A 26,492-nucleotide genomic window follows, 5' to 3' on the forward strand; every position below is an offset into this window, starting at 1 on the left:
AAATACACTCTTCAACTTGCTCCCATTTTATAAAGGCAGAAACTGAGACCCAAAGAAAAGAGAGGTGCATGTCCTGGTCAGATCTGTAATCCCAGGAGTCTGGAGGCTGAGGAAGAAGAATTGCCTTGAGTTCATAGCCAGTCTGTGTTACACAGTTCACTTCAGGTCAGGCCAGCCTGGGCTACAGTGTGAGACTCTCATATTAAGAAGCAGGCATCGGGGAGAAAGTGTGGAGACTGTAGCTCTACAGTAAATGGAAGAACCAGGCCTGGAGTGCGGAGTACTGGGCTCCTAGACAAAGGCTAGCCTGGCCGGAAGAGGCTGGACTGAGCCATGCCGAGTCCCATGCTGGCTGAGGAGGCAAATCTGAGATCTGTGGAAGGTCAAACTTCAGATGTCATTTTCAGCTACACCGAGTTTCCGTCCAGCCTGGGCTACTTGAGGAGGAGACAGTGGAGGAGAAGCCGGTGGAGGAGGGAACAGGAAAGGAGAAAAAAAAAAAATGAAATCTGAGAGGTGAGGCGGCTCTTTGTAAACCTGGCTGCTGGGAGTTGGGAGGCTGAAACTCAGGCTAATTACGGAGAAGTTGGAAGTACCGTCTCAAAGAGAAATTTTTAAGTTTCAGAACTGCAGGGTTAAAACGCAAAGAAGTCTCCTGAGCTGGTCTGGTAAATTAAGCTTCTAGGCTCTCCCTTTGACCTTGGCCAAGGTCGTTTCCTCTGGACCCACTTGTGTTGTTTATTCAATAGGAAAGAACCTCACTTGTGACCCTGGAACAAAATAATTTCAGAAAGTGGGCAGATGTTCAGCCTGATGCTGCCCTTCAGACAGGGGCTGCTGTGTCTGTGTGGAGGGTGGGAGTTGAGCTGTTTGGAAACCGGCTGCAACAGGCCAGGGGGCGGGGTGGGGGTGGGTGGGAGGTGGGGGGCGGGAGGAGGATCCTTCTCTCCAAGTCTGTCCTGAACAGGGAATCTGTCGCCTCCCGCCCAAGGTCTGCACTCTCTTCCGTTCTCGGGCTCTTCGGGCCTCGCCCCTCCCCAACTCCCAAGGACAACTTGTCGCTGGCTTCAGACGCCCGCCCGGCCTGAGGCTTCCTTCGGTCCCCCGACTCGCTGGCCGGTTTCTTGTAGGCTCCTTTTGTCTATTTCTGCACTTGACAATTTCTCTGGGAACTAACTAACTTGAATCTACTTCTCTCTCTCTCTCTCTCTCTCTCTCTCTCTCTCTCTCTCTCTCTCTCTCTCTCTCTCTCTCTCTCACACACACACACACACACACACACACACACACACACACACACACACACACACACACATCCTCCTCTTTCTTTCTCCTAGCCACCTCTGCGTCTCCTTGCTGGCTCTGGCCTGCCCTTGGCACCTCCCGGCCACCCGCTGATCCGACGGCACCCAGGGCGGTGTAGGCTGCTGAGACCGCTCCCGGGAAGGGGGATCGGGGTGATCCACGCGGCCGCGCCCCGCACCCACCGGCGCCGCCGCGGAGAGGCAGGATGCTAGGATGCTCCCGAGCCCCCAGCGCCGCTGGCGCCACAGCCGCCGACACGCACTGTTCTCGAGGTCTCAAAGGGGCGGTGGCGGTGGCCCCGGGCCGACGCTCGGGTAGCGGGAGGCCACCTGGGTCCCCCAGACTCCTTAGGGCCCCGCATCCTATGGAGACGCTCAGAGGACCGCGCAGTTCCGAGAGGTAGGTGACATGGTCCCCGCCCTTGCGCTCATCTGGGGCAGGACCGCGCGCGGAGGAGAGCCAGGCGTGGAAAGGCCCTCTTCGGCCTTGCGACCTGGTGGCAAGAGCCTCCATCACCTACTGATGGTGATGAGCGCCAGCGGTCTCCCGGCCACCAGCTTTAACCTTGAGCTCCAGACCGACCTAGGTCCCCCGGTGAGACTTCAAGGACGCGCAGAACCGCCCGGACTTCCCCACTCTTTCTGGCCAACGCGGGTGTGCGGGCCCAGGGTCCCCTCCTCTGGTCCCACGGCATCTCCATCTACTCCACCCTGTTCTTCCAGCCTGGACGACTCCAGTCGGACCTAAGGCGACTGGGGTGATCTACCCTAAATGGCCTCCCTGATGGGGATTGCTTAGAAAAGAAAATTGGCCATTTTTTACGCGGTAAAAATGAAACACTTGTGTCTGAAACTGTGTGGGTCCAGGGGGGGAGCCCCGAGGTGCAGAGCCAGCATGTGCTCTCTCTAGATGTCCCCTGCAAGGAATCGAGGAAGAATGCTCCCTCTGGGAGCAGAGGGGTTCTTGTTTCGTCTTTGAGGGACTATGAGATGATCTAGGTCCTTTCCCCTCCGAATTGCGGGCGTTGGTGGCCTCCTGCCTTGGAGAGCGTGGTCGGACTGAGGGATCTAGACGCCGCCATCTTACTTAAAGCTCACACCACAGAAATGCCGCGTGTGTGAGAGGGGTTTTTTGGGGGGAGGGGGGGATAGAAGGGCCTGTCGTTTACTGGAGTGGGCACAAGGTTGGGGGAGGATTGAAATCTATAGGTATGGGTTGTAGGGTCAATACCCAAACCATTCGAAGTTTGAGAAGGCATGTAGAGAGCAAGCACAGAGAGGCTGTGCACCCAAGGGTAGTGTGGAGTCTCTGCGGAGTTATTAAACTCGAGAGAGTTAGGAATTCCATAAGACAACGAACTGCCCATCTCAAAATAAACAGCGACTAAAAAGTAGGATTTGTCCGAACATGCTAAAGAAACATGAAATCACGTGCTCCTGATTATGCTGTGCTAAGTAACAAAAATAGCAGTGTCGGAATCTGTGTTCACCTGCACACCCCTCCTTTCCCCAGCTAGGGCAGTCTGCGGTGTAGCTCTATGCTGCATGTGGTAGCCGGCTGCCCAGGGCTGGGCTTTCCAGAAGAAACAGACTCCAAGACCCATCATGGAGGATCTATCTGGTCTTCCCGAGAGCCACGTTCCTATTGTGGGACAACGCTTTTCTTACTCCTTTGAGGAAAGAAAGACTGGGACTTTTCCCGATATGCTTTCAAAATCTTCCTGGGACCCTAGGACCAACGCTGCTCTTCTTGTACTTGGTTCCAAGTCCAGAGACAAACCAGCAGGGAACAAACGAAGCTGCTTCCTCCACTGCCAATTATATGGCTCTTAGCTGCCCACTAGAAAGGAGAGCCTGGCACTTTGCTTTAAGTTAGAACACACACACACACACACACACACACACACACACACACACACACACACGTGGGGGGGAGAGAAAGAGAGAGAGAGAAAAAAAATAGGAAGATTCCCAGTCCTAGGCCCTTAGAAGGAGCCTCACTCTACTATTTTGTAATCTGCAAGACCATCCTTCTTCCGCTAATTACGGCTAATTACGCCTGTCCTCACCTTCCTTTCCCCTCAGAAGGCACTGGCCTCAAATAAGAAGTGGCTTTGGGGGCTGAGAACCTAGTTTCGGATTTTGCCTCGCTGCTGAATTCAGGAGTCTGTTGTAATCCATGGGAATCTCCCTCTCTCGAACTTTCTCTTCTCTCCATCCTTCCCTCCCCTCCAGATTTTGTGTGTTTCTCTCTAAATATAGAGAAACTGAAAGTCCATGGCCTTTCCTGGCTCGGTGAAAAGGGATAGAGAGGGGAAGGAAAGGCCGTGTGACCCATGCAGGCAGCATCCAGATAGACCCTGCCCTCCCAGACTTAGAAATTATTTGATTCTGCAATCCCTCTCCCAAGGTCCAGCTGCATCCTCTTCCTCATGAGGAATAAGGATCATAGCTTCTGCAGTTTTCAGTAAGGAAAACATGCAGGTGTTCAGGTAACCCAAGGTAGAGGGAATCCACAGTTTGGCCAGAGATCTGGGCAGACGGAGAAAGGCACCTGAGTGAGGGCAATGGGTCTCCTTGGCTTTCTTGCAACTTTCCACTCAATTTGGCAGTGTAGAGGGGGCCAACTTGAGCTTCAGGGCACGGGGACCTCGGGACTATAGTCTAGGGAACTAAACCAGGGGGCTGCAGCCTCTGGCTTCTCTTCTCCCATACCCCCTATTGCCTGCTTCCCCACCCAGACTTTCTCAGGAAACAACATAAAGCTTTCTTTGTAAAATCGTGAAATCCCGTAATGTCAGGGGCTTTCTGATTCCTTGAACTTCAGCTTAAGACCACCTCTCCGAATCGCTGAGGGCAGCTTGTGTCTGGGAATGGGGCTACGCATGGTTAATGACTGGAGATCTTCACTACCCCTCCCCACCCCCCTTTCACTGGGAGTTCTGTGCCTAACCAGGTCAACCACCGCCTTTCAAAACACCTGGTTGGTACCGCGTCCCTCCCTCATCGCCACCTGTAATCAAAGGGCAGAAGCACCCAGGGCCAAAAACTTGGGTCTGGAATTCCAATGTCTTCTTTCTCAGGAAGATGTCAAGTGGCCGTTCCCAGCCCACTTCGCATTCTTCCCTCTCCCCTGCCTCTCTCTTTATTGGGAGGAGAGCTTTTTCCTAGCGGGGACAATTAAGTAAAGTGCCCCCACAGCTGGTCCCAAGCTGGGGGCCCGGCTAAGTCTCTCCTGTCTCCTGGCCTTCCTCTTTGGAAGCACTTCCGGACCCCTGTGTAAATCCCAGTTGCTGCTGGAGGAGAGGAAGGAGGGGGTCTCAGTCTAGACCATCTAGATAGTAGGTGATGAGGACAGAAAACTAGGTTCAAGCCAGTGTGGGCTTCAGGGGGGAGAATCTTGTTGTAAAAAGTTTCTCAAAAGTTACCCCTTGACTTGTAGCCAGGGTGGTTGCTGAGAACGGACCGATACTTGGGAACTCCTTCATGGAGAGAGAAGTCAGTGGTTATATACTTCACTTTTTAAAGACAATAAAAGCCAAGAGCTTCTGATTTCTGTTCTTACCTCTTCTTCAGTTTGGTCCCTCCTTGGCCCAGGGACCCGGGCTTTAGGACTCCAAGGAAAGCCAGAGAGATCACAGGTCCCAGCAGCAATTTTTTTTTCTGTCCTGGGCTTCTCATTTCCGAATGAGAAGTCTCTTCTTGGGCTTTTCTTCCTTGGCTCCTGGTGGGACCAGGTATTCTTGGTCTGCTAGCGAGATGATGTGTAAGACTCAGTGGGGAGCGGGGGGGGGGGGCTTTGGACCACACACTCCCCACAGCGCACGCACACTTGAGGCTCAGCATCTTCGGAGCTAAGTTGCGGTACAACCCTCTGGCCTTTCTGTGACTGTGGTGGTGGTGATGGTTGGGGAGGCAAGGCAGAAAGGTCGCTAGACAGGGAGCCGCATACTCCCAGAGTCGGGAGAAGGGCTGGGGAGAAGTGCTTCTCCCCACCATAGTGGATGAAATCTGGAAGCCGAGAGGGTCTAGCCCAGAGCCCCAAGAGCCTGGAGCTGGGGACTAGCATTGGCATCTGGAAGTTGTATTTAAGGGAGGTCGCAATTACACAGTTGCTGTCCTCAAACGCTGCAATGCCAAGGGCCTGCAGGTGGACCTCCATCCCTGCCCGGGGGACCAGAGAAGAGGCAGGCGCTTGGGGAGGCTCTCACCAGATGCCACGCAGACTAGAAACTGATTCAGTGTCGAGTGGGACCTCACCGCTCTCGGTTACCCAGCAATCTTGAGAACCAGGGCCTCTGCCTCCCGGGATCCTTCGTTTTAAATTTTTTTTTTTTTTTTTTTTAAACCAAGAGAGCATCCTCTGGGTGAGTCTCTGGGTCTCAGCGCTGGTGAATACTTCTCCGCCCTTAGGAACAATTCACTTGCTTCCCTCTGGGCCACCGGCGCCAGCACAAATTCCCCGGGCCCCGCCCCATTTCCTAGCTCTGGGTTTCTTTTCTCAGATGCCACCTTCCTGGCCACCATTAACAAGCACTCTTGCAAAACCCCACTAGGTCCCCAGCAGAGGGACATTTCTATCCCCTGGAGCCTGAGATGTAAATGTTAATCAGAGAACATTAAGGAGGAGCTGTAATGGGGTGGTTTGGGACGTGGGGGCGCTGATGAGGTATTTAACTTGGGGTAAAGACTGGAAACGCAGACCCGCCGGGCCACCTGGGGGTTCTTATCAGAATCCGGGTGGGTTTTGGTCACTCCGCCTGTCCACGGCTTTCAAACTCTCTCCTCTTGCCCAGCGTTCTTCCTCTTCATTCTCTTTCTCTGACGGTCCTCGAGGAACGTTTTATTCGGATCTATTTCTATCTACCTGTCAGAGACCAAAATAACTCAGAGGTCGGGAGAAACAGTATACTGGCTGTCTAGGCTTAAGATTTCAAATGGAGCTCTTTTGACCTAACCCTAAAGTGTGGGGGCTGAAAAATTCCCCTAGAGTGAACTACACCTTCAAGGGGAGGCCGTTTTCAGGGGAGAAATAGTTGCAGAAACTCTCCACGGACCAACTCAAGACAAGGCAGTAAACGGCGGGAGGTTAGAGACCTGGTGGAAGAAACCCCCACAAAAATGGTTAGAGGCACAAAGACTGCGGGCTGTGCATACTCCATCACGAGGCAAGTGTGCAGAACCTAGGGTGTCATAGATTGCTTGGCCTCCTAGAATTTTCAGCACCCATGAGCCGGGGCAGGTGAGGCCAGGTGATGGTACCCACTTTTCGGCTATCTTTTCCAAGTCAGCTTCACCATCCTCTGATTTGGTTTTGGGTGCTTGTACGTGGACAGCCAGGGAAGGGCTCTCACCGTTTTTAGGAGCTTCTAGCTGATACTTTAAAGTTTGATAAAAGACATCAGCTCCCCCACCGCCATGTGCTTATGTAGCACTCACCAAATTCCACAACTTCGGAGGGTTGTACAGCTACTCGGTTCCCAGAAGAAGACCGATTTGGATTGGGCAAAGGAGCCAGTCTCTGGAAAATGCTGGAAGCAAATACGGTCAGTTTGTGTAAGTCTCACTTCTTTTCCTTTGGCTGGCAAGTCTGGGTTTGCCAGGCCACCTTTGAAAAGACTTGGGGCCGGCCCGTAGTGGCTCATAGCTTTAATTCCAGCATTTGGGAGGCAGGTGGATCTCTATGAGTTCAAGACCAGCCTGAACTCACTCTACATAGTGAGTTCAAAGGCAGACAGAACTACATAGTAAGACCCTGTCTTGAGAAAAAAAAAAGAAGAAAGAAGAAACAAAGAAAGAAAGGAAGGAAGAAAGGAGGGAAGAAAGAGAGAAAAGCATTCAAACTGCAGTCACTGACTGTTATGTCTGGACTCCCCGGTGGAAGCCAGACTTTCTTCCTTAGGACCAGGGAGACTGAGGAGGTAGGGAATGCTTTACTGAGAATGTTGGTCGTGGACTGGCCAGAAGCCAGATCAATTGCCCACGGAAGCTCTGGTTAGACAGCCTGCCTGGTGCTAACAACCCTCCTGGAACTCCTGGAAAGGGAAGGCATTCCAAACCCATTTCCTAGCTGACGCCCTGAACTAGAAAACAGGTATCATTGGCAAGAGAATAGTCCTTTGTGTCCATCCCTGTACTGATCTACCCATCTAGTTCCGTCAGGGTCCTAACTCTGCATGGGACTGAGGCCATGAACTGAGGTTGGGGAATATCAAACTTTGCTAAAAGGAAAAGGATTTGCAAATAATATTTTCCCCACTCTGGTCCTAGAAATTGACCTTAGAGTCTTGTGCATGTTAGGCAAGCACTCTGCCACAAAGCTATAGCCCAGCCTGCTCCTGAGTACTTTATCTTGTTTGTAGGAGTGACAACAGGCAACCTCTGACATTCCCTGGGGACCTCCAGGCTTTTCCAAATGTCTTCCTATGTTGTAGTGTATTTCAATTTCATCAAAAAGGATGTTGCTCTTCTCCTTAGGAAAAGCTTCTCCTTTCCTAGCTTAGGAAAATTGTCTTCACCCCCGACCCCACCTGGATGAAACAATCCACCTAGATTCCTCCAGAGGAAAAGTTGGGCCTCCTTAGAACCTTGAGAGTCAACAAACTTCTCTCTGTGCCCCCTTTGACCCCCCCCCCAGGACGCCGTTCAAACAAATGACGGGGTGTGGAAGTCACCTGTTTTATTGAACCCTCCCAGTCCACACACACTTCTGTGACTAACCATGTCCTTCCTGGCTGTTCTCCATTGTCTGTATGTTTCAAACAACTGCAACTTGGAGCAGGTAAGACTCGGACTCATTCTCAGTGGACGTCTTTCCAGCTGCCAAACCGACAGCTCTGGTCTGTGGCAAGAAACCAATGGCTGGCTAGCTAATAGTATTCAAACCCCTGCCTGAAAATGAAAAGAAAAAAAATAAGCAATTTTCTGCTTGGGACAGCTTAAACTGAATAATCATGACTGTGACAACCTGACCTAAATGTTTTTAATCAGAGCAGAAGAAATATATGCCCATTTGCTCCTTACTTTACTAATTAAAGCAGGCTAATTGGTGTTTTCAGGAACTTCCGACTGAGGGTCAGAGCCTCTAGTCATCTTCTTCACCCCTCCTTGCCCCACCCCTCCCCCAAAGGACTGTCCCCACCGTGGAGTTGGCCTCTTTCTGACAGACAATGGGAGGGGGTGCTCCAGACCCTCTGGCTCCGCCTTTGCGCCAGAACTTTGGCCCTGAAAAGGACGCACAGGGATTGGCCAGAAGTTCCTGCCCAGCAGGCTTGTTCTCTTTCACACTCCCTGGACTTGTTTCTGGGAGCCAAGACCCCTCCCTGACTGCCAGGTCAGCACTGCCGAATTGGTGGAGTGTGGCTCCACTGGAGGCCCAGAATCCAGCCTAGTGCTGGGCACCAGGGAGGAGCTCCGGAAATGTTCCTCTGATGTGGCGTAAAAGCCCCCACCAGGCAAAAGTCTCCCTCCTATTTGGAGGGTTTCCTGGGCAGGTGCGAGAGACCCAGTTCTTTCTCCAGCATTTCTCACACGCCCCATTTCACTCCAGCTTTCTGCCCCCCCCCTTTTCTATTCATGTTCTGTGGCAGGACCCTGCTCACCTCAGCAAAGGCAAAGGGCTCATCTTGAAGCCCTTACGCCGCTCTTCAGACTCCCCCCATTGCATGAGATCCAGATACTTCGGGCTACAGGGAGTTTGAACCTGAAATGAGCCAGATAATTGCCCCAATTCGCTGTTCCTTATTGAAGAGGTAGTTTACGGGCTGTGAGGTTCAAAGGGCCTCACTTTTATGGACACTGCTCTAAGTCAAAAGAATACATTACACACGTACAGGCTGAGGCTCACGCCCTCCAACCTAGACTGGTTCTCTGAGAACAAAGGAGACTTCCTCCACCTCCTCCTCCCTCTTCCTCCTCTCTCTTTCTCTTCCTTGCTATTAGTATTTACTAAATGTTCTCTGTGCAGCGAGCACCATGCTAACTCCTAGGCACACAGTACATTCATTATTATAACAACCTTAAGATCTAAGGCATCCAGCTTTTTTGCAGATGCATAAAGGAAGATATTTTTCAGCCAGGAAGTGTGTGTGTGTGTGTGTGTGTGTGTGTGAGAGAGAGAGAGAGAGAGAGAGAGAGACAGACAGACAGACAGACAGACAGACACAGAGAGACAGAGACAGAGAGACAGAGATGAGATACTCACAGAGATAGAGATAGATAAGATAGATCGATAGAAAGACACACACACACACACACACACACACACAGAGAGAGAGAGAGAGAGAGAGAGAGAGAGAGAGAGAGAGAGAGAGAGAGAGAGAGAGATTGGCAAATCCTAATGTTCCAGGCTATAACATATAACAGGATGGAAATAAAACTGAAGATGAGAGGACCTTCAAGTTTTGAAATATGGACTGTTTTACTAGAAGGCAGATACTTTCCCCTGCCCTGAAATGAACAAAGAAGTGAGGCAATTAACTGGCTAATTCCAAGACCCAAATGCTTTCCCTCGAAATGGGCGGATAATGAGGCCCACAGTATGTTCGCAGTTGAATTCGCCTGATGTCGCTCCATTTCCCCCCTAACTTTTGCAAATCCATTGGGCAATCTCAGTGAGACGCACAGACGCCAGACGCTGCACGTGGACGCGCGCGCACTCACGCACTCACACACAGGAATGCTGACACACACACAGACCCGACTTTATTCTGCCTCCAGAGTCTTTTATGACTCAGCCTTGGGAATGAGAATAGGGCTTGGAGAGAAATAATGTGCCCGAGGCCGGGTGGGGCGCAGCTGTTCCAGATGTGCGCTGGGTAATTAGACGTCCTTGAGAGCTGGTGCCCGGCTGGGAAACGTGCGTCCCCTGGGACCAGAGACCTCGGCCGGCACTGGGCCACAGTCTGTCCCAGAGTTGGCTCTTGCTCTTTGCTGCCCGGTCCAGGGACTTCCTCATTCCTCTCTGCCCTGCCCGCTCTGCTGGGATTCTCTGGCCTCGGCCTTAGAAATAACTTTGGCAGATGGTTCCAGAAAAAAATGGCGACTCTGTCACCCGGGAAGGAGATTTGATTTTTCCTGTCCCACACTTCTCAGATCGGTTTAGGACCTGAGCTCAGGCTCACAGGGCCAGAGTTCTCATTCGCTCTCCTTGCCCCACCTAGAACTTAAAAACAGTTACTGGTTCTGACCACAAATACTCTCTGGCTTCAGGGTGTGTGAAACATTCATGCGTCTGACACCTTCTTTTAGTTCCACAAGGTTTTCAAACTCCACTTCCCTGTCCAGTGGGTCTTTTTCTTTCAGGCTTTTGATCCACTACCACTCAGTCAGGAAGGTTATAAATCGGCTATTTCCTGGGAAGGAGGGCTTGGGTTTGACGTAGCTCTGACTTTTTTTTCCCCCCTCGAGACAGGCTTTTTTCTGTGCAGCCTTGGCAATACTGGAACTTGCTCTGTAGACCAGGCTGGCCTCGAACTCACAGAGATCTGCCTGCCTCTGTCTCCTGATTGCTGGGATTAAAGGCTTGTGCCCCCATCACCACCAAGCTTGCCTCTGAGTGTTGGCTGAACTTCCCTTATCTTCACTTCCAATGTTCATATGGATTGAGCCGAGTCTGAAACCCAGGAAACCCCAAATCTGCAACAAAGACAACCTCTAAAGGTTGTCGTTCCGGAAACGAGCGGAAATTATGCTAAAAAGAACGCCACTGCGTTCGTGGCGTGAACGGTGGTTATCTGGAACAGAACATTCACTTTGGAGTAGAGCGCACGTTCTCCAGCCCTGCTCGATTGCTCTTAATTTTTGCTCAGATCTTGGGCTTACCACTTAATTTCTCCAGACATCGGGGGCTTCGATTGCTCGTTGGGGGAGGGAGTTAGAGACGCTGGCGCAGCACTGTAGCGGGCGGGCGGCCGAGGAGATCAAAGGAGATTCCGCCCTGGAAGGCTCCCCAGCGTCACAGATCTGAGTAGGGGTGGGGGCTGGGGAACTGGTACAGCTTTTCTTAGCTGTCCAATCCTTTCCCAGCCAGCACTCTTTAATCTTGTTTCTCTTGCTTGGCAGAGGGCGCCAAAGGCGACGCGCTGGCGGCCAGCTCCGAGCCAAGCAGGCCCTAAGCGTCCGCAGGAACCTGTCCCTTCTAACCCTGCACCGGACGCAGAGCTTCGGAGAGGATCTGGCTGGGCGCGGATTCAACGCCAGGGCGCCGCCTAGAGGTCGGTCGCGTCCTCGGTCTCGCTCACTAAGCGACGCAGAGTGGCTTGTCCAAGCCACACCGTCAGACTTGCAAAAACAAAACAGAGCAAAATTCCAGCTTGGATCAGGGATTTGACTTCTGGCGCCTTTGACTTGTCAGAAACTGCCCCTTCTCTGCTCCATAATGAACCTCAGGAAGAGAAAGGGGCCAGGGGGGTCTAAGAAATGTTTATCCTTGTGACTCTCACTAAGTGAAAAAGTTTCAACATGTCAGTTCCTTTTAAGGATCTTAGATCCCGGGTCTGATTCTGCACCGCTTCTTCTCACTACCCACATTGCCCAGCCTCGGCTCCTTCTCCTCTTCATGCTAGGACTTTGGAAAAGTTACCCTCGCCTCTTAGAGCTTAGCTATAGGATTTCTAAATAATTTGGAGATGGGTATGTTTTGGAAAAGAATTTGGAAAAACATCTGAGGGGTGCTAGGAAGAACTGCCCAAATAGCCTCACTTAGTGGCCTCTGCTAGTGTCCCAGCAACGGTTAGGAGGGTACTTGAAAGACACCAGTAGCCCTGCCCAGGGGAGTCTGTGCTGAGCATTCAAAAGCTGACTTTGGAGGTAAGGGGTGGCCTGGGAAGGAAATAACTTGGCACCTGGGAAACGGGCTGGAGGTGTCTTTTGGATCCAGGCAGGTTTCTTTTTGAAGATGAGATCATTGCAGAGTCTCTGAAAATGCCTCTGCCTCCTGAGTGCTGGGATTAAGAGTGTAGGCACACAGATTTGTTGTGCTAAGGCCGTGTAGCCTCTTCCAGTTTTCCAAAGAACCTCTTTCCTCAGCCACGGAGCTACAGAGATCAGGGCAGCAGTAGACGGGGAGCCGGCATACTAACCTTCGGCCATGCTTGTCCCTGAACAAGCTCTATTGGAGATGGAAAACTAATAGTTCAGAGGAGTCTGAGAACCGTTGGCCCCTCGGTCCCTCTTCCTCCCTCCTCTGTGACTTCTAGAGGGAAATGCTAACAGAAGATGTGATGGGCATGGAGACCCCACAGTATTTTCAACAGAAATGGGGCATGATGAAGACAGAAACAAGGAAGTAAATGGTGGGGTACATAGTGGGCGGGGCTGGAGGGGCCTCCCCATGTCATTTTGGGAAAACAAATATTTGATAGATAGAAGGTACTTCCTGTCCTACATGTTCCTCCCTCTTGGTGCCAGGAAGCCCCCACAGGGCACACCACATTGCTGCTCATCCCTGGCCAACCCGGGGCAGAATGGGGACAGCCAATTCAGCTGCTCACATTTTTTTTTTAATGATGGGAAACAATTGGGTATTTTCTGAGCCCATTTTTAAATTTTCATTAAAAAAAAAAAATCTCCAGCGGAGCTTTGGCAGCATTTCCTGGAGGGAGGAAATGAGTTGGCTAGGTCAGGGCTGCACCTGTGTGTCGGCTGTGCGGCAGGATACCTCTCCTGGGCCTGCAACGGAGCCTCAGCCCAGTCCCTGAGCAGAGACTGGGGTAATCCCAGGCTTTCAGTGTATTTTAGACCTGAAGCGTTGGTGTTTGTTGATGAATAATTGGGATTCATGGAATCTTTTTGCTGACCGCCCCCCCAAATTACCTAACCATGCACTCTGGGTATACAAAGAGGGTAAGAAGCCACTACCGTGACTTCTGGTTCTCTACCCCCCACCACCAAAGGGATCCCCCTCCCCTTCTAGTTAAGTTTTGCTGCGGGTGCTCCTGGTAGCAAATCCGGATTCCACGAAATGTTGAAAAAAGCAGACTGGGCAATAGCAGAAAGAGCCGCAGCGGCAAGTTGAGGTCCACTTAGTGGTTATTTTGATTTGGTTCTGAAGCTTTTAAAAGAGCAGGAAAGAAGCAAATGGCAAAACTCGGTGGAGACCAGACACCCCTGTACGCTGTCATGTCTGCCCTCTACACGGGACAAGGAGGTCCCCGCGGGTTTCTCCTCCTCGGGAGCCCCTCACTGATCAGCCCCCTTCAGGCCTGCAGAGTTTTCCAAGTCTTATTCCCTGTTCTGTTCTAGCAAGTACCTGGCAATAAACAGGCGGGACAGGGCAAAGGTCTGGAAGCCGGAGAGCAGGAAAACCCCTAAAACCCGCATCAAGCACACAGACAGCACAAGGAGGACTGTGTCGCAGGACTGGGCTTGTTGCGAGGAGTTCAGGGCCCCCAGCTCTGCCTGCGAGGTTGCTAGGAGCCGCATCCTGAGCCCTCGGGGCTGGAGGGGCCCAGGTTAGGCGTTGGTTTCCAGTCCTGGCCACGGGCTAGAGAGTAGAGGACCGAGACCCGGGAGAGACTTCTCTCCACGCGGACAGAGTCTGTTGCAAGCTCCTGTTGCAAGCTCCCTCCCCTCCTCGTAAATTGTTTCCCTTCCCTTTTATCGGCCCCTGGCCGTGTTTCTTTTTAGGACAAGACAGGATATAAACTGTTTGAAGTTCATCAGCACGGTGAAGTTTTATTGTATTTCCGGTCCCCAAGATTTACGCCCCGGAGGGGAGGCCGGCAGCTAGGCAGACTCCCTCCTTACCTCCGACTTCCACGCCCGATTTGTAGCCACGCGGACCCTCGCCTTCGGGGGCAGGGGGGGTCGGACCCGGCTCCCTCCCACCCGGCTGCCTCCCCGGCTCAGGTAAGTCCCTCGGGCCTCGGATGGTGGTGGCATCCGCTGCGGGATGTGCTGCCTGAGCACCTGTGAGGATGTGCGTTTGTGGGATGGAGGAGACTAGGACACAAGGATGTATGTGGTGCGAACAGGGGACAAGGAGGAAGCAAATTTGTCCTCCGCCGGCCCAAGCCAACTCCTCCACAGCTCCCTTCTTTCTAAATGCTGGAAAGTGCGTCCTACCTGAGGCTGTTCAGCGTCTGTGGAGCCAGGGTCTTAGCATGGTTCAGCAGAGCGCCTGTTCAAGCCAGCCTGCTGCCCTCATTCAGCCCTACTGTCTGTGCCCTAGAATTCCTGATACTTCCTGACTGACTTTCTCCGTCACTTTTCTTCCTCAGCTCTACTTGGCGCCTCGGCTGCTCTCCTGCCTGCTCCCCCGGGGTCTCAAGGCTGGGGTTGGTGTACAGTTGGAAGATTTGACCTCTCAGAGCTGCCTGGGAGTCTGGGTAACCCTGGAGCCCAGGGACTGGCCAGATGGTGAGTGTATGCGAACCTTGCTAGCAGTTTGAAGTTAAGAATCCCTTTCATCTGGGGAGCCCTCCAGCCTCCAGTCTCTGCTGAGAGGCCACGCAGGTATCACACAGAGGCCCTAGCCAGGCTTAGAGCTGGGCCCAGGGCCTCCCTTGGTCAGGGTTCTTGAAGGAAAAGCAAAGTTCCTGGAATCCTGGGTCCAGTCCTTCAGAATCCGTGGTTACCAGCAACTGGGTCTCTGTTAGGAAAAAGCAGAAGAGAGCAGGTTAAGCAGAGGGAGTAAGCTCTGTGGCCGGTTTGGCCCACAGGAGGGCCTCAGGAGCCTGCCCCAGTGAGCCCTTGACTTGGAGCTTGAACTGGGACTGCTGAGTGAATTAGGTAGTTCCATGTTGTTGGGCCTGGCTTTCTGAACACAACGACATCCAACCACCTGATTCACGGCAGTTACTGCTTCTCGCTTAGCTGGAGGAGTCCGCTAGGGTCCTTCAGGCCTGGCCTGTTACTTTTGCAAAATAATAAACGGGTTTGAGGCCCCTCATCTGGGAACAGCCAGGAATGTTCCCAAAGAAGAAACCTGGGGAGTTCTAGGGTGCTTCTGAGAGAGAGAGAGAGAGAGAGAGAGAGAGAGAGAGAGAGAGAGAGAGAGAGAGATTGGAGGAAAAGGTAGCTACCTTCAGGAAGGCAGGAGCTGAGTGAGCTCTTTTGAAGAGTCTGGGGTGGAGGCTGGGGTTTCAAGTTGGAGGCTCCTGTCTACAGTCAGACCTTCCCTGAAAGGATTCTCAGCTGCACGGATGAATTTGGTTTCCAATAGAGCTACATGGGACCCTCTCAGTCTTTGTAATCTCTAGATGTTGGGGCCTCCTACTTCAGCAGAAGTCTGAAGCTCTTCTAAGAGGCCAATAGGTCCCAATCTGATCAAGAAATATCATATCAGGATCATTTGCAGTCTCAAGTGTCTCCTAGGGCCCCCTAGTGGGACAGGACTTCTAGAGGTGGAGGGGGGGGGGAGCCTTGCTTTCCCAAACCCCACTGGGTCCCTTACCCACTGGCTGAACTGGCCTGTGGGTTCCCACAAGTCCTGAGGGCCACTTAGCCCTAACCAGCAGGCGCACTGGGTTTTTCAGTACAGCCTGGTGTAGTGGTGGGACTGGAGCCTGGACAGGCAGGGCAGTCTTGTCCTCTCTGACCCCAGCCCTTCCAGGCTGCCGCTGGCTTTGTGCCCAGGAAAGGAGTCCCTAGGAGGGCTGGTGGAAGGGCACTTGCCAAGCATAGGCTGACTTTTGTTCCTAAACGTTCCCTGCTTGAGGCAGAGGAAATGTGCAGAGGGGGCCCAGGAAAGAGGCCCCAACCGGATGGGACTCCGGGGCGCCAGGCTTATTTAGATGGTGGGGGCGGGGGGGGGGGGGGGGAGGTTGAACCAGAGGCAAAGGCAGAGAGGGCTCAGGGAGACCCACTCCCAGAGCAGAGGATAGTCTGGCTTCAAGTCACTGTCTTGATAAGGAAAGGCCCTAAACTCTGTGCTTTAACATTTTTCTCATCTTCCCCTGGGGGCCAAGAGGGTCTGCAATGTTCCTTCTGCCTTACCTTGCTTCTCCCTGGACCTCTTAGAAAGCTGCCCAGGCACTAGGAGGATGACCATATTCCACCCCTTGGTTCCCCGTCCTAGCCACCTCCTCCCAGGAAAAGCGCTGTAAAATAAAGAAAAAAGGGGATGTTAGAGAGAAAGGAGAAAATAAAGTCTTTGGAAAGCAGAGAGTTTTACAACAGCCCAAGGTTTTATGGAAGCAATTGTGTAATAGCCTCCTACCTGCTCAGAACCCTTTCCGCTCTGCTTGCCGCCCACCCCGTTTGGCCTCCTTGAAGCCTCCTCCCAAAGGACTCAGCCACCTCCCACTGTCCTGGATACCCGGGGTGGCTGAGAGCTGGGAAGAAGATTCCTCAGGTCCAGTGGGGCCACTGACCCCTGACATCCTAGGAGGGAAGTTTGACAGGGCTTCTGTTACTTTCCAATTAAGGTCTCTGCTTGGGGCTGTGGAAGCACCCAGGTTTGAGCCCCAGTGTACAGATTGGTGATCCCTGTTGGAAGGTTGTTTTGGACAAAGGATATGTGTTCTGGGATCTGGGTTTCCCCTCCAACGTCTAAAGGAACAAGTATCTTCAAACCTCACTGTGTCCCAGAGTAGGTCTGGGAGTCAGAAGAAATGTCTCCCGTGCTGGGGGTCAGCCAGACACTGGGGACTTCAGCAGTTTGGTGGTGTGCTGTGTCCTGTGCAGCCCTGTGTCCGCAGGATTGGCATGACCTCCACAGTTACCTGAGGACTGTCACGCTCCGTTTGTCTACTTTCCCTTCACACTTGTGTAGGACACAAGTGATGGTATTTCCACCCCTTTGCCCACCACTGCCGTGAAATAAGTGTCACACAGTGCATGCTGTCCCTGCCGGCTGGGGGAAGATATGCAGTAAAGGATTTCATGGTTGGATAACAAAAGCCACCACATTTCATGACCTCTTCTGGGTCAGTTGGAGGTATTCCCTTCACCTTCCAGGAAAATGTTCTGGTAGGACACCGTAATTGAATCCAGCTTTAAGTCACACACATTTATTTGAAGATGTAATTTGAATTTTGCTTGAATACTAAATTAAGAGACAAGATTTCAAGAGAGGCTTCTACATCAGTTAATATTTTATAGCCAAAATTTAGGTACATGAATATCCAGGATTTTGCCTTTTCCAGAGGTGTGTTGGGGTTTTGTTATTTATTTGTTTTTGTTTTTAATGTTTTTTTAAATCAGCAACAGAATCACAAATAATCTACATTATTCACAGGGGTTATACCTATAACCACATATGCACAATTAGATCATAAATACCTGTGCCCAGGCACATCTAGTATTACCGTTGGGAAGATAGTTATATATACTATACAAGTGTGGAATAGAGGATATTTGAACACTAGGTCCCCTACAGGAATGTGGGCTTGAAACAGACATGCAGGAGAAATACCTGCTCAAATCCCGCTGCATCATGACATTTCAGCTTTAGCTTATTAATTCAACACAAACTATTTTCACATGTACCATTTTCCTTCCCTCCCTTTCTACCCCCTTTTAACCCCTAGATTTTCTCTGGTGACTGACAGAGACACCGGCCATCCCCCTCACACACACCAAAGACTCTCCTCAAGAGCAGGCACTTACCGGCTGGTTCTAGTCAGCATCCACCTCCTGCTCGCCCTTGGCTGCTCTGGGCCCCGGTATAGCCAGGGCTTTGCCCTCTTCTTCCTCCTGGCTTTTGCCACGCTTCCAGCCAAGGCTCCAATGTCAGAAATGCCAAGAGGCTGCAGGGTAATGCACCATTTTCTTTCTTCCTCTTTAGGATTGGGGGTGGTGTGCAGAGTAGCTTTGCTCTCCGGACAAAGTATGTGTGGTCACTTTTATTAAGTACCTTTAGACTCTGGGTCCTGAGGGCCACAATTCTGGGTGCTCCGCCCTGGCATGGTAGGTACCACGGCCTAGGAAGGAAGAGGGACTTGAGGGGTTCATAGGTTCACTGAGCAGCATCCCAGCAAAGGACACTCACCCCAGGACCATTTTGCCATTTGCCTCTGTTGAAGCTGAACTCAGTCTGAGGCAGCAGCAATCCCTTCTGGCAAACTTGGCGGCAAGGGTGAGTGAGACCCCCTGCTTACCGCGGCTGCGCCCTCACCTGCAGGGAGATGAGATGGGCTACAGACCCCAGAAGAGGGGAAAAGTTCATTCTCTCCCCTCTGAAATCACTTCTCGGGAGAAGACAGATCTCCCAAACCTGTTTCCTCCACACTGTTCTTACCCTCCAGCATCTTTGAGCAAATACCAAAACTGCTTCTGACCCAGAAAAGAGAGGCCTGGTTCTCCTCTTCACCCCATACTGGGAGCCACCAGGGATTAAGGACAACTCCTTAGGCAGTTAGAACGCACAAATCCAAATTCAGACTCTCACTCTTGCAGGGCACAAATATTCTTCCTCTGCCTTTCCCTAAACTAAAGGGGGCCCTTGATTCCTCTCTTCTTCTGGAGAATCTACAGCCAGGCCCAGGAGAGGAATGGGAACCAGGAGAGCAGCAGGCAGAGGCCAGAGCCCGCACAGCTTGGGTCTTAAAAACAGTCTTGCTCTATGGCTTTTCCATAAATAAAAATGCCCCAGCCCACAGCTCACGTGTCCTTTTGGGCCCTAATTTATATACTACAGAAAATCATATACCCACCTCGACATGGTTCATAACGCTGTTATTTATGGCGGGGGAGGGGATTTTTTTTTTTTTTGGCCTGAAGACTATATTTATTACAGGTGAAACTGATAGCAGACTCCATACATCTAGCAAAACAGGGACAGGTGCTTTGCCCTAAACGTGATCATTCGCTCCAGGCCCAGCTTCTCGCTGGCAGGTCCGGTCCAGGAAGCTCCCTTGACTTTCCCAAGCATCCAACCGCTACTTAGAAGAATTGGCATGGGATTTTTGTTTCCCCATTTGGATACTATGGAAAAAGCAGGTCTTCACGCTGTTTGGTTCCGGATCTGCTGGGCTGTCTCTCTCCCAGAGCGTGGGTGGAATTGAAGGGGCCGGCTGGGCGCCCGCATTGATCTTTAAAAAATCATTTTGAAATCGCCATAATGTGAAGAAATATGGCGCTTCGCCCTCGTATTTCACACGTAATGACACGAGATGGCTTCATTTGGAAAGACAAGCGGGCGGGAGTGTGTGTGTGTGCGTGCGCGGAGGTGATCCGCAGCCTTTCACTGGGCAGAGGGGGTAGTAGCCAAAAAGATACCACCCCAAGTTAGAATGGTTCCACTTTTTTTCTAAAAGGAGGAGAGGGTAAGGAAGAGGTCATGGCTCGCGGAGCAGGTCTGCCTGGTAACGGTCCAGAGTCCGAGAACAGCCAAGAAATCTGTCCCTAGACCTAACCCAAGGAAACCGAGCCTGTCTAGGGGCCGGACCTCCCAGAGCCCCACACCCGGGGAGGCGTCTGCACCCAAGCAGAAGCTGCAGAGGCAGTAGCTGGGAGAGCCGCCAGGAAGCCAGCCAGTGGCCTCGGGGGAGTGCCTGCGCAGGGCCGCAGAATAGCTGCTAATAAAATGCACTATTTGGAAGCTCCACGAGAGGATTGTAGGGGGGAAGGCTGCGGCTGGAGGAACGGACTGATCCTGGGGACTCCGCTGTACTTGGTACTGCCCTATGCCGGCATTTGGATGTTTTCCAGAGCAGCAATTCCGGGTGAGAAGAGCTGGGCAGGAGTACTGAGAATTTAGCTTGCCTCCTTCCCTTTTGGGATGGAAAGGCAAGTAACCCAGTGTCGCTTACTGTGCTGTTTGGGGACCCTGTCCCCAACTCTGGAGAGCTCCCTTAATCATTTCTCACATTAGCCCCCTCATCTGGACAGTTTTACGGTCTCAGAGGATTCTAGACGAAGGACAGAAGAAATGGCCGTGGACCCATCCCTTCATAAAGGGCCAAGAAAATTCAAGGAGTTAAATAAGACTGGTTAGTCGCGTGAAACTCTTTCGTAGACTAGTTACAGGGTCTGGTGAGTCCCTTTGGCCTTAGGCAGGCTCTAATTTTAGTCCAGATAATGGTTCTTTGGACACTGGTCCCATTGAATTTCCCTTTCTCCTCTCCTGGCTCCTGAAGGATCAAGGGAAGAGCCTAGTCCCGTAAATCTCCCCAAATTGTGCCCTGAACCCCCTCCAAAGAAGATAACTGTCCTATAAAACCCCCAACTTCTTCCCCATCCCTTTACTTCATCTCCTGTGGGTCGCTGTGCTGCTGTTGTTTAATAAACATCTCTGTCAAGGGGACAGAGGACAGGAAATGAGGGCCTGCGGGGTGGAGGTGGAGGTGTTGGGGGGGTGACAAGACTACCTCCTCTTTAATTACCCTGTCGGGCCTCTCCCGCTGCTCTGAGGCTGGGGCGCTCTCCCTCCCTGTACGCGGATCCTCCTCCCCCTCCCTCTCCAACCCGCCTGGGGAGAGGGCTCCGCAGCCAGCGTCCCTCCAGAGGCAGCCCGCTGCTTGCCTCCGCCTCTCCTCCGCCCCCATAGCCCCATGTTGAGAACCCCCCCCCCTTCCTGCAAAAGCGGGAGGGGCCCCGGGCGGCCCGGCAGCTCTGGCTGAGGTTACGTGGCCGCCGGAGCCCTGACGTGATAGCACATTGCATCAGCATAAAACAATCCATCCTGGATATGGAATGCGGTGAGGACGGATGACAGCGCGAGCGCAGCCCCCTCGCCCGATTGATTTATGTCGGAGCTGACGCTTTATCAGGCAGTCCGCAAAACTTTGACCAATCATTTTGCAAGGAGCTCCGAGCCGGGCTGCTCCACTGTACTTTGTTGGCTGAGAAGTTGAGCAGGGGGTGGGGGTGGGAGGGTGGGGGTCTGGGGGGGGTCGCGTCCGAAAGCCCTCTACCACCGGGTCCGTGTGCCACCTCTCCCTGCTTGGGCGCCGAGGCGCGAGCGCTTCCCTTCCCCCTGCGAGCGCGCGGATAATGTCTGAGAATGTCCATTTCTGGGACGCTTAGCAGCTATTATGTCGACTCGATCATAAGTCACGAGAGCGAGGACGCGCCTCCAGCCAAGTTTCCTTCGGGCCAGTACGCGAACCCGCGGCAGCCGAGCCACGCCGAGCACCTGGACTTCCCCTCGTGCAGCTTCCAGCCCAAAGCGCCGGTGTTCGGCGCCTCCTGGGCGCCGCTGAGCCCGCACGCGTCCGGGAGCCTGCCGTCCGTCTACCACCCCTACCTGCAGCCCCAGGGCGCGCCGGCGGCCGAGAGCAGGTACCTCCGTACCTGGCTGGAGCCCGCGCCCCGCGCCGAGGCCGCCCCGGGGCAGGGCCAGGCGGCGGTGAAGGCGGAGCCGCTGCTGGGCGCGCCGGGGGAGCTGCTCAAACAGGGCACGCCCGAGTACAGTTTGGAAACTTCGGCGGGCAGGGAGGCTGTCCTGTCTAATCAAAGAGCCGGCTACGGGGACAATAAAATTTGCGAAGGAAGCGAGGACAAAGAGAGGCCGGATCAAAGTAAGTTATAAAAAAAAAAAAAAAAGTGAGGAAATTCCCCCCCAGGCTGCAGGCCAGGCCCGGGGGAGGGGAGGGGAGAGGCCATAAAGCGGACAATGTGAAGGGACAGCGCGCCGGGGGCCCCCGCAGGGCTGGAGGGGGTGGAGGGGAGAGGAAGGAAGGGATCGGGATAGGGAGAAACTGTGTACCCTGGAGGGGGGGGGACACCGAGGCCGCCCCCCACTCCTCCAAGTGGCGCGTGGACTGAGCCTCAGGGACCAACTCTCCCTAGTCCTTCTTCCTCCTTTCTCCCCCGTGCTCCGGCTGGGAAGAGTGAAAGGGAGCTGCGACAGTCGCTTGAGGAACGAGGGGACCGGGCCAGTGGCCAGCGTGGCCGAGAGCCCGCGCGGGCACGGGGCCGGAGCGCACCCGGCAGAGCCGCCAGCGCCACGCGCAGACGGTCCCCGCCGGCCAAGGGGAAGGGGGGAGGGGGCTCATTAGGATTTTATTTGCGACGCAACAGCTTGGCGGAGGATTGTTCCTAGCAGATCTCACGCAGTAGCCGCGTCGGGTCGGCAGCCGGCGCCGGGAGGGGCGGGGGAAGCCCAAGATGCGGTGACGGAGCCCCCTCCCCGGTGCGCCGGCCCCTCCCCGGGAGCCTTCCCTCCAGGGTTCCCCGCCCTCCTACGGCATCCTCGCCGCCGCCGGGGTGTCCGCTTCTCCCACGGCGGTGGTTCCCACTGCTCTCCGCGGGGCTCCCGAGCACTAGCCCGGACAGTCTCCCTCTCAGAGAGTCTGGGAAGCACTTGCTAAAGTCAGAGCCAACCTCCAGAATGGAGGAGGAGGCGTCCCGAAGGGACCCGGGGAGGGGTTGGGGGGGAGGACTGAGCAGGGGCGGAGAACTCTACCCTTGGTGGAGAGTTTCTTACCACCTCCCATTCCTAAAAGCACCCTTGCTAAAGCCCCAAGTGGAAAGCGCTGCTGAATGAGAGAGGATTCTTTTGCTTGTCTTTTTTTAAGGATGGGAAAAACAAACCGGTTGGGGGCTCTTAGTTCCCAGACAATTACGGACAGATTGACAGGTCAAGTCCTCACCTCTTACTCCTTTGGGCAAGTAGTTCAGTTCTTGCTTGCCCTGCCAGATTTCCCACCAAAAGAGTGGTCAGTGGGTCCTCGGGGGGCTTTTGCGCCCTCTGAAAAGTAAGAATAGACTCGACTCCTTCCCCGCCCCCAGGTCCTTGCAATCCCCATACCTCCAACCTACCAGGTTGAATCATTAGGAACTGATACCCCAAAAACACAGCTCTTCCCAAACCTCCTCGCAAACACCCAAACAGAGCCCTCACCCCATGGCCCCAAACTCAGGCTGGAAGGGCCCCTTATTGCTCTGCAGCCATTTGGCTAGGATCAATTATTAACAGTTTCCCCCCCTCTTTCATATTTAATGTGGCTTCGGGTCCCATCCCAGGCAATCACATTAAGGAAACAGCGCTGCAAATTGGTAAGACACGCTACTTAGTGTAGGGTGGACTGAATTTAAAAATATACATAGATAGTCAGGGCTTTTCTTGGGGGGAGGAGGAAGCTGGTAGAGGATCTTATTTGCCATAGGCTCCGCTTTTGGGGGGCAACTTTTCTGAGTCCTGGGGTCTAGGGAGAGATGCAGGAGAGAAAAAGAAAAGGCTGTATAAGTTCTTTTTTCTTTTTGCCCTCTTTCCACTCAATTAGCCGTTCCCTACCTCCCGGATAGGGTCAGTTAGAAGGCTTGGTAAGCTGTGAGGGGCTTCCTGTTACCCCCCCCATCTCGGTCTGCCCACCTTGGGGCTGGAGCAATCTCGCTTCCCAGTTTCCCTGGACTTGTGTTAAGCAAACTGAGCTGAGTAGCAGAAAAGAAGAGGCTATTGCCACCATAAGTTATCTGGGAGCCCCGGGGCTCCCCTGTCCATGGGCTGCAATTGATAAATGGTTGTAATTGGGTTTCTCGTGAGTTGGGAGTGTGCTGGGTGTTCGTGGCTGTAAATGCAGACTCTTATTTGTGGTGTGTGATGGGGAGGGAGGGGGGGGTCTCTACACAGACTCACATGTCTGCTGCCTTCTGGCCTAGAGCTGAGAGATTGCTATCTAGGCAGGCTTTACTGGGACTGGGCTGAAGGGCCAAGAGATCTCTTGGCTGGGACGGAACAGAACTCCCTTCCCTCCCCAGTTCTTCCTCTTTCCTCCCAGACCTAGAGCCAAGGTCAGCCACCTTTAGCCGGCAGTGTGGCTGCCGCTATACTGAGCTCTTGTGACCTGAGTCCAGGTCTGTTTGGATACAAGCAGAGAAAGGCTGAGTGCCTGGCCAGTGGATGCTTTGGGGATGCTCGGGTAGTTTGGCTCTATCCTTTTTAAAGGGCTTCGAGCTGTCTATATTAACTCCTGGCCCACCCAGGGATGCTTTCTGGAATCCTGAAGGCCTGGGTGACTTTCTCCACTGCGAGATGGGGACTGGAGATGGAGTGCACCCTCTTGGTCTGGGTTCCTTCCCTCCCTTCCTCCCTTTGATTCTGTCCCTGCTTCTCTTTCAGCCAATCCCTCTGCCAACTGGCTCCACGCCCGCTCTTCCCGGAAAAAGCGCTGTCCCTACACCAAATACCAGACGCTGGAGCTAGAAAAGGAGTTTCTGTTCAATATGTACCTCACCAGGGACCGCAGGCACGAAGTGGCCAGACTCCTCAATCTGAGTGAGAGACAAGTCAAAATCTGGTTTCAGAACCGGCGGATGAAAATGAAGAAAATGAATAAGGAGCAGGGCAAAGAGTAAAAGAACCGCCCCCCCCCCTTCCCTACCTCACTCTGATTATTTATGTGATGGCTGCAAGGCCACTGCTGTCTGGGATGTATCCAAGTGAGTGGGGAAGGGTGTCTCCTCTTTAAAGTCCCGCATCTGCACCTGGAGCCTGCCCCCCCCCCCCCCCGCCGCCCCTGTCTCTCTTCTCTCTTCTCCCTGGGTGTCAGGAGAAGTTTTGTTAAGTTAGAAACTAGCTGTAGTTGGTTCCTAGGACAAGGATGAGCCTCGAGGAAAGAGAGCCCTAGTCAAGCTCCTAGCATCCCTGATAACTTTTCTGGAAAATCCTGGCCCCTCTCTTTTAACTACCTGCCTGTTCCCTCCCTGAACCTATCCAGAAGTCACCCAGGAACAGTTTAACTGTCTACACCCCAATAGATACCCACAGACATAAAGTTTGGAGTCCACACTAATAATGGAGAAAGGAAGTTACACCCTACGTGTGCAGACATTGTTCACCAAATGCAGCTGGGCAGCCCCCAGATCAGATTCCTTCAGCTTCTACCCCTGATCCAAACACACAGGATAATGTCTAGAGACGAACCAAAGTCTCAACACGCACGTACTGTACTTATCCTTATGGAATTGCCAACGACACCCCAGGTCTCCGGCCTGGGGACAGATAGGGCCAGCCCAGTCCCCAAGCTGTTGTGAGCTGGAAAGGGCAAGAAAAAGCGGGGAGATCTCTTGTGAAGGTGACCTCAATGGAGCTCCCCTCCTGTGTTTTCTTTGCAGGAAGTGTTTAATTCTGCATATTTCCTCTCCTTCCAACTAAAGGAGGTCAAATTGTGGGTCTTGGCCATGCCGCTCCCCCTGCATAGGTCCCTGCAGACTGTAGCTTTTCTGGCTGACCACAGATCTTGCATTCTCCTCCACTCCTTCCAGCTCTGAAATCAATTCTCCTTTTGACTAAATCCATCTTGTAACAGCGACTCAAGTCTCCCCCTGTAGAAAAAAAAAAAATCCCTTCACCCCGCTACTAGGTCAACCCTAGCTTAGAGAAGGCCAGGTTAGGAAAGGCTGATTGAGAATTTATCGTGAATCAATTCCCCTTCCAGAGCGAGCAGTCAGGACAGGGGGAGCAGTGGCCTCAGCGAGTTGGGTTAGTGGGTCTCTCCCCATTTCACTAGTTTCCTGGACCATAAAGAAGACAGCCCCTTGGCATCCAGTCAGGGGGCCAAAGGAAGACTCCCCCAAAGCTCACCTCCTGCAGAATATTCACCCCCTGCATAATACACTGCTGCGCCCGTCCAACTGATGCATGCACACACACGCTTCCGGCAAACAGTCCTGTGTGCAAAGGAAAGAGGCGAAATCATGCCTCCCCGCCGGGCAGGGCTCGCCCTCCGCTCCTCTCCTCTTCCTGCTTCTCAATCCCTTCCACCCGTGGACTCTTTCTCCCGCTTCTCCTGACCCTGCAAAGAGGTCATTCCAGTAGAACTTCGAATTTTATTTTATTTTATTTTTGCTTTGTCCGTGGCTGTGGTGAAATTGTGCTTGTGTTTTGTGATTTCTTTGGCAATGATTTTTTCAGTTGTTGCTCATTAGGGAGGGTTTGAGGGTGGGAGTTGGGAGGGCAAGGGCCTAGAGCTCTAATTGTTTGTTTTGGAAGAAAAAGAAAAAGAACAAAAAAATATATATATCACTCTAAAAACAAACCTCTCCTGTGTTTTATTCTGTGCTGCCTCTCTTCTGATCACCAAGGAAAGAGCCCGGTTTCTAAAGGCATGGTTTCAAAGATGAGTTAGTGTCCACAGCCACAGGCTTTCTCCTTAGACCTTCCAGAAACATCTACCTGCTCTGGTGGCCCTGACACCTGGTGGGTACCCAAGTCCCAAGACCACTGCTTAAACTGAGCAAAGCCCTTTCAGTAGAACCAGGAGAGTGGAGGAAGAAGAAAGAGAATCTCCATGATCCGGAGAGGGCATGTTATCTCCCCAGAGCCAGAGTCTTTGCCCAGACAAAGTTGCTCTGGAGACC

At 52.9% G+C, this 26,492-nt stretch overlaps 2 protein-coding genes across 4 annotated transcripts; both read left to right on the forward strand.

Annotated features, from left to right (window-relative positions):
• Nucleotides 1-1,031: 1,031 nt before the first annotated feature.
• On the forward strand, nucleotides 1,032-21,041 carry LOC102903654 (uncharacterized). 3 transcript variants are annotated; one of them, XM_076543223.1, is made up of 4 exons: nucleotides 1,032-1,704; nucleotides 11,367-14,153; nucleotides 14,525-14,663; nucleotides 17,777-21,041. In XM_076543223.1, exons 1-2 carry the CDS (start codon nucleotides 1,511-1,513, stop codon nucleotides 11,632-11,634), a joined length of 462 nt encoding a protein of 153 aa, XP_076399338.1. In that variant the 5' UTR covers nucleotides 1,032-1,510; the 3' UTR covers nucleotides 11,635-14,153; nucleotides 14,525-14,663; nucleotides 17,777-21,041. The 3 variants fall into 3 exon arrangements, with proteins under 3 accessions (XP_076399338.1, XP_076399339.1, XP_076399337.1); XM_076543224.1 differs by having other exon boundaries at nucleotides 11,367-11,518; nucleotides 13,932-14,663; XM_076543222.1 differs by having other exon boundaries at nucleotides 11,367-14,663.
• A 34-nt stretch (nucleotides 21,042-21,075) lies between these two features.
• Hoxb9 (homeobox B9) lies at nucleotides 21,076-26,116 on the forward strand. The gene is made up of 2 exons (XM_006971906.4): nucleotides 21,076-21,709; nucleotides 24,253-26,116. The coding sequence occupies exons 1-2, from the start codon at nucleotides 21,193-21,195 to the stop codon at nucleotides 24,486-24,488; spliced, it is 753 nt and encodes a 250-aa protein (XP_006971968.1). The 5' UTR covers nucleotides 21,076-21,192; the 3' UTR covers nucleotides 24,489-26,116.
• Nucleotides 26,117-26,492: the final 376 nt, after the last annotated feature.

Source organism: Peromyscus maniculatus, chromosome 8, assembly GCF_049852395.1.
Source record: "Peromyscus maniculatus bairdii isolate BWxNUB_F1_BW_parent chromosome 8, HU_Pman_BW_mat_3.1, whole genome shotgun sequence".
NCBI classification, from domain to species: Eukaryota; Metazoa; Chordata; class Mammalia; order Rodentia; family Cricetidae; genus Peromyscus; species Peromyscus maniculatus.

What these genes read in the sequence shown, in the direction of transcription:
- LOC102903654 (XM_076543222.1), top strand. Translation starts at nt 1,511, where the DNA reads ATGCTAGGATGCTCCCGAGCCCCCAGCGCCGCTGGCGCCACAGCCGCC. An exon ending in GGACCGCGCAGTTCCGAGAG is followed by an intron (nt 1,705 to 11,366) that starts GTAGGTGACATG and finishes CTTGCTTGGCAG; the next exon opens with AGGGCGCCAAAGGCGACGCG.
- Hoxb9 (XM_006971906.4), top strand. Translation starts at nt 21,193, where the DNA reads ATGTCCATTTCTGGGACGCTTAGCAGCTATTATGTCGACTCGATCATA. An exon ending in CAAAGAGAGGCCGGATCAAA is followed by an intron (nt 21,710 to 24,252) that starts GTAAGTTATAAA and finishes CTTCTCTTTCAG; the next exon opens with CCAATCCCTCTGCCAACTGG.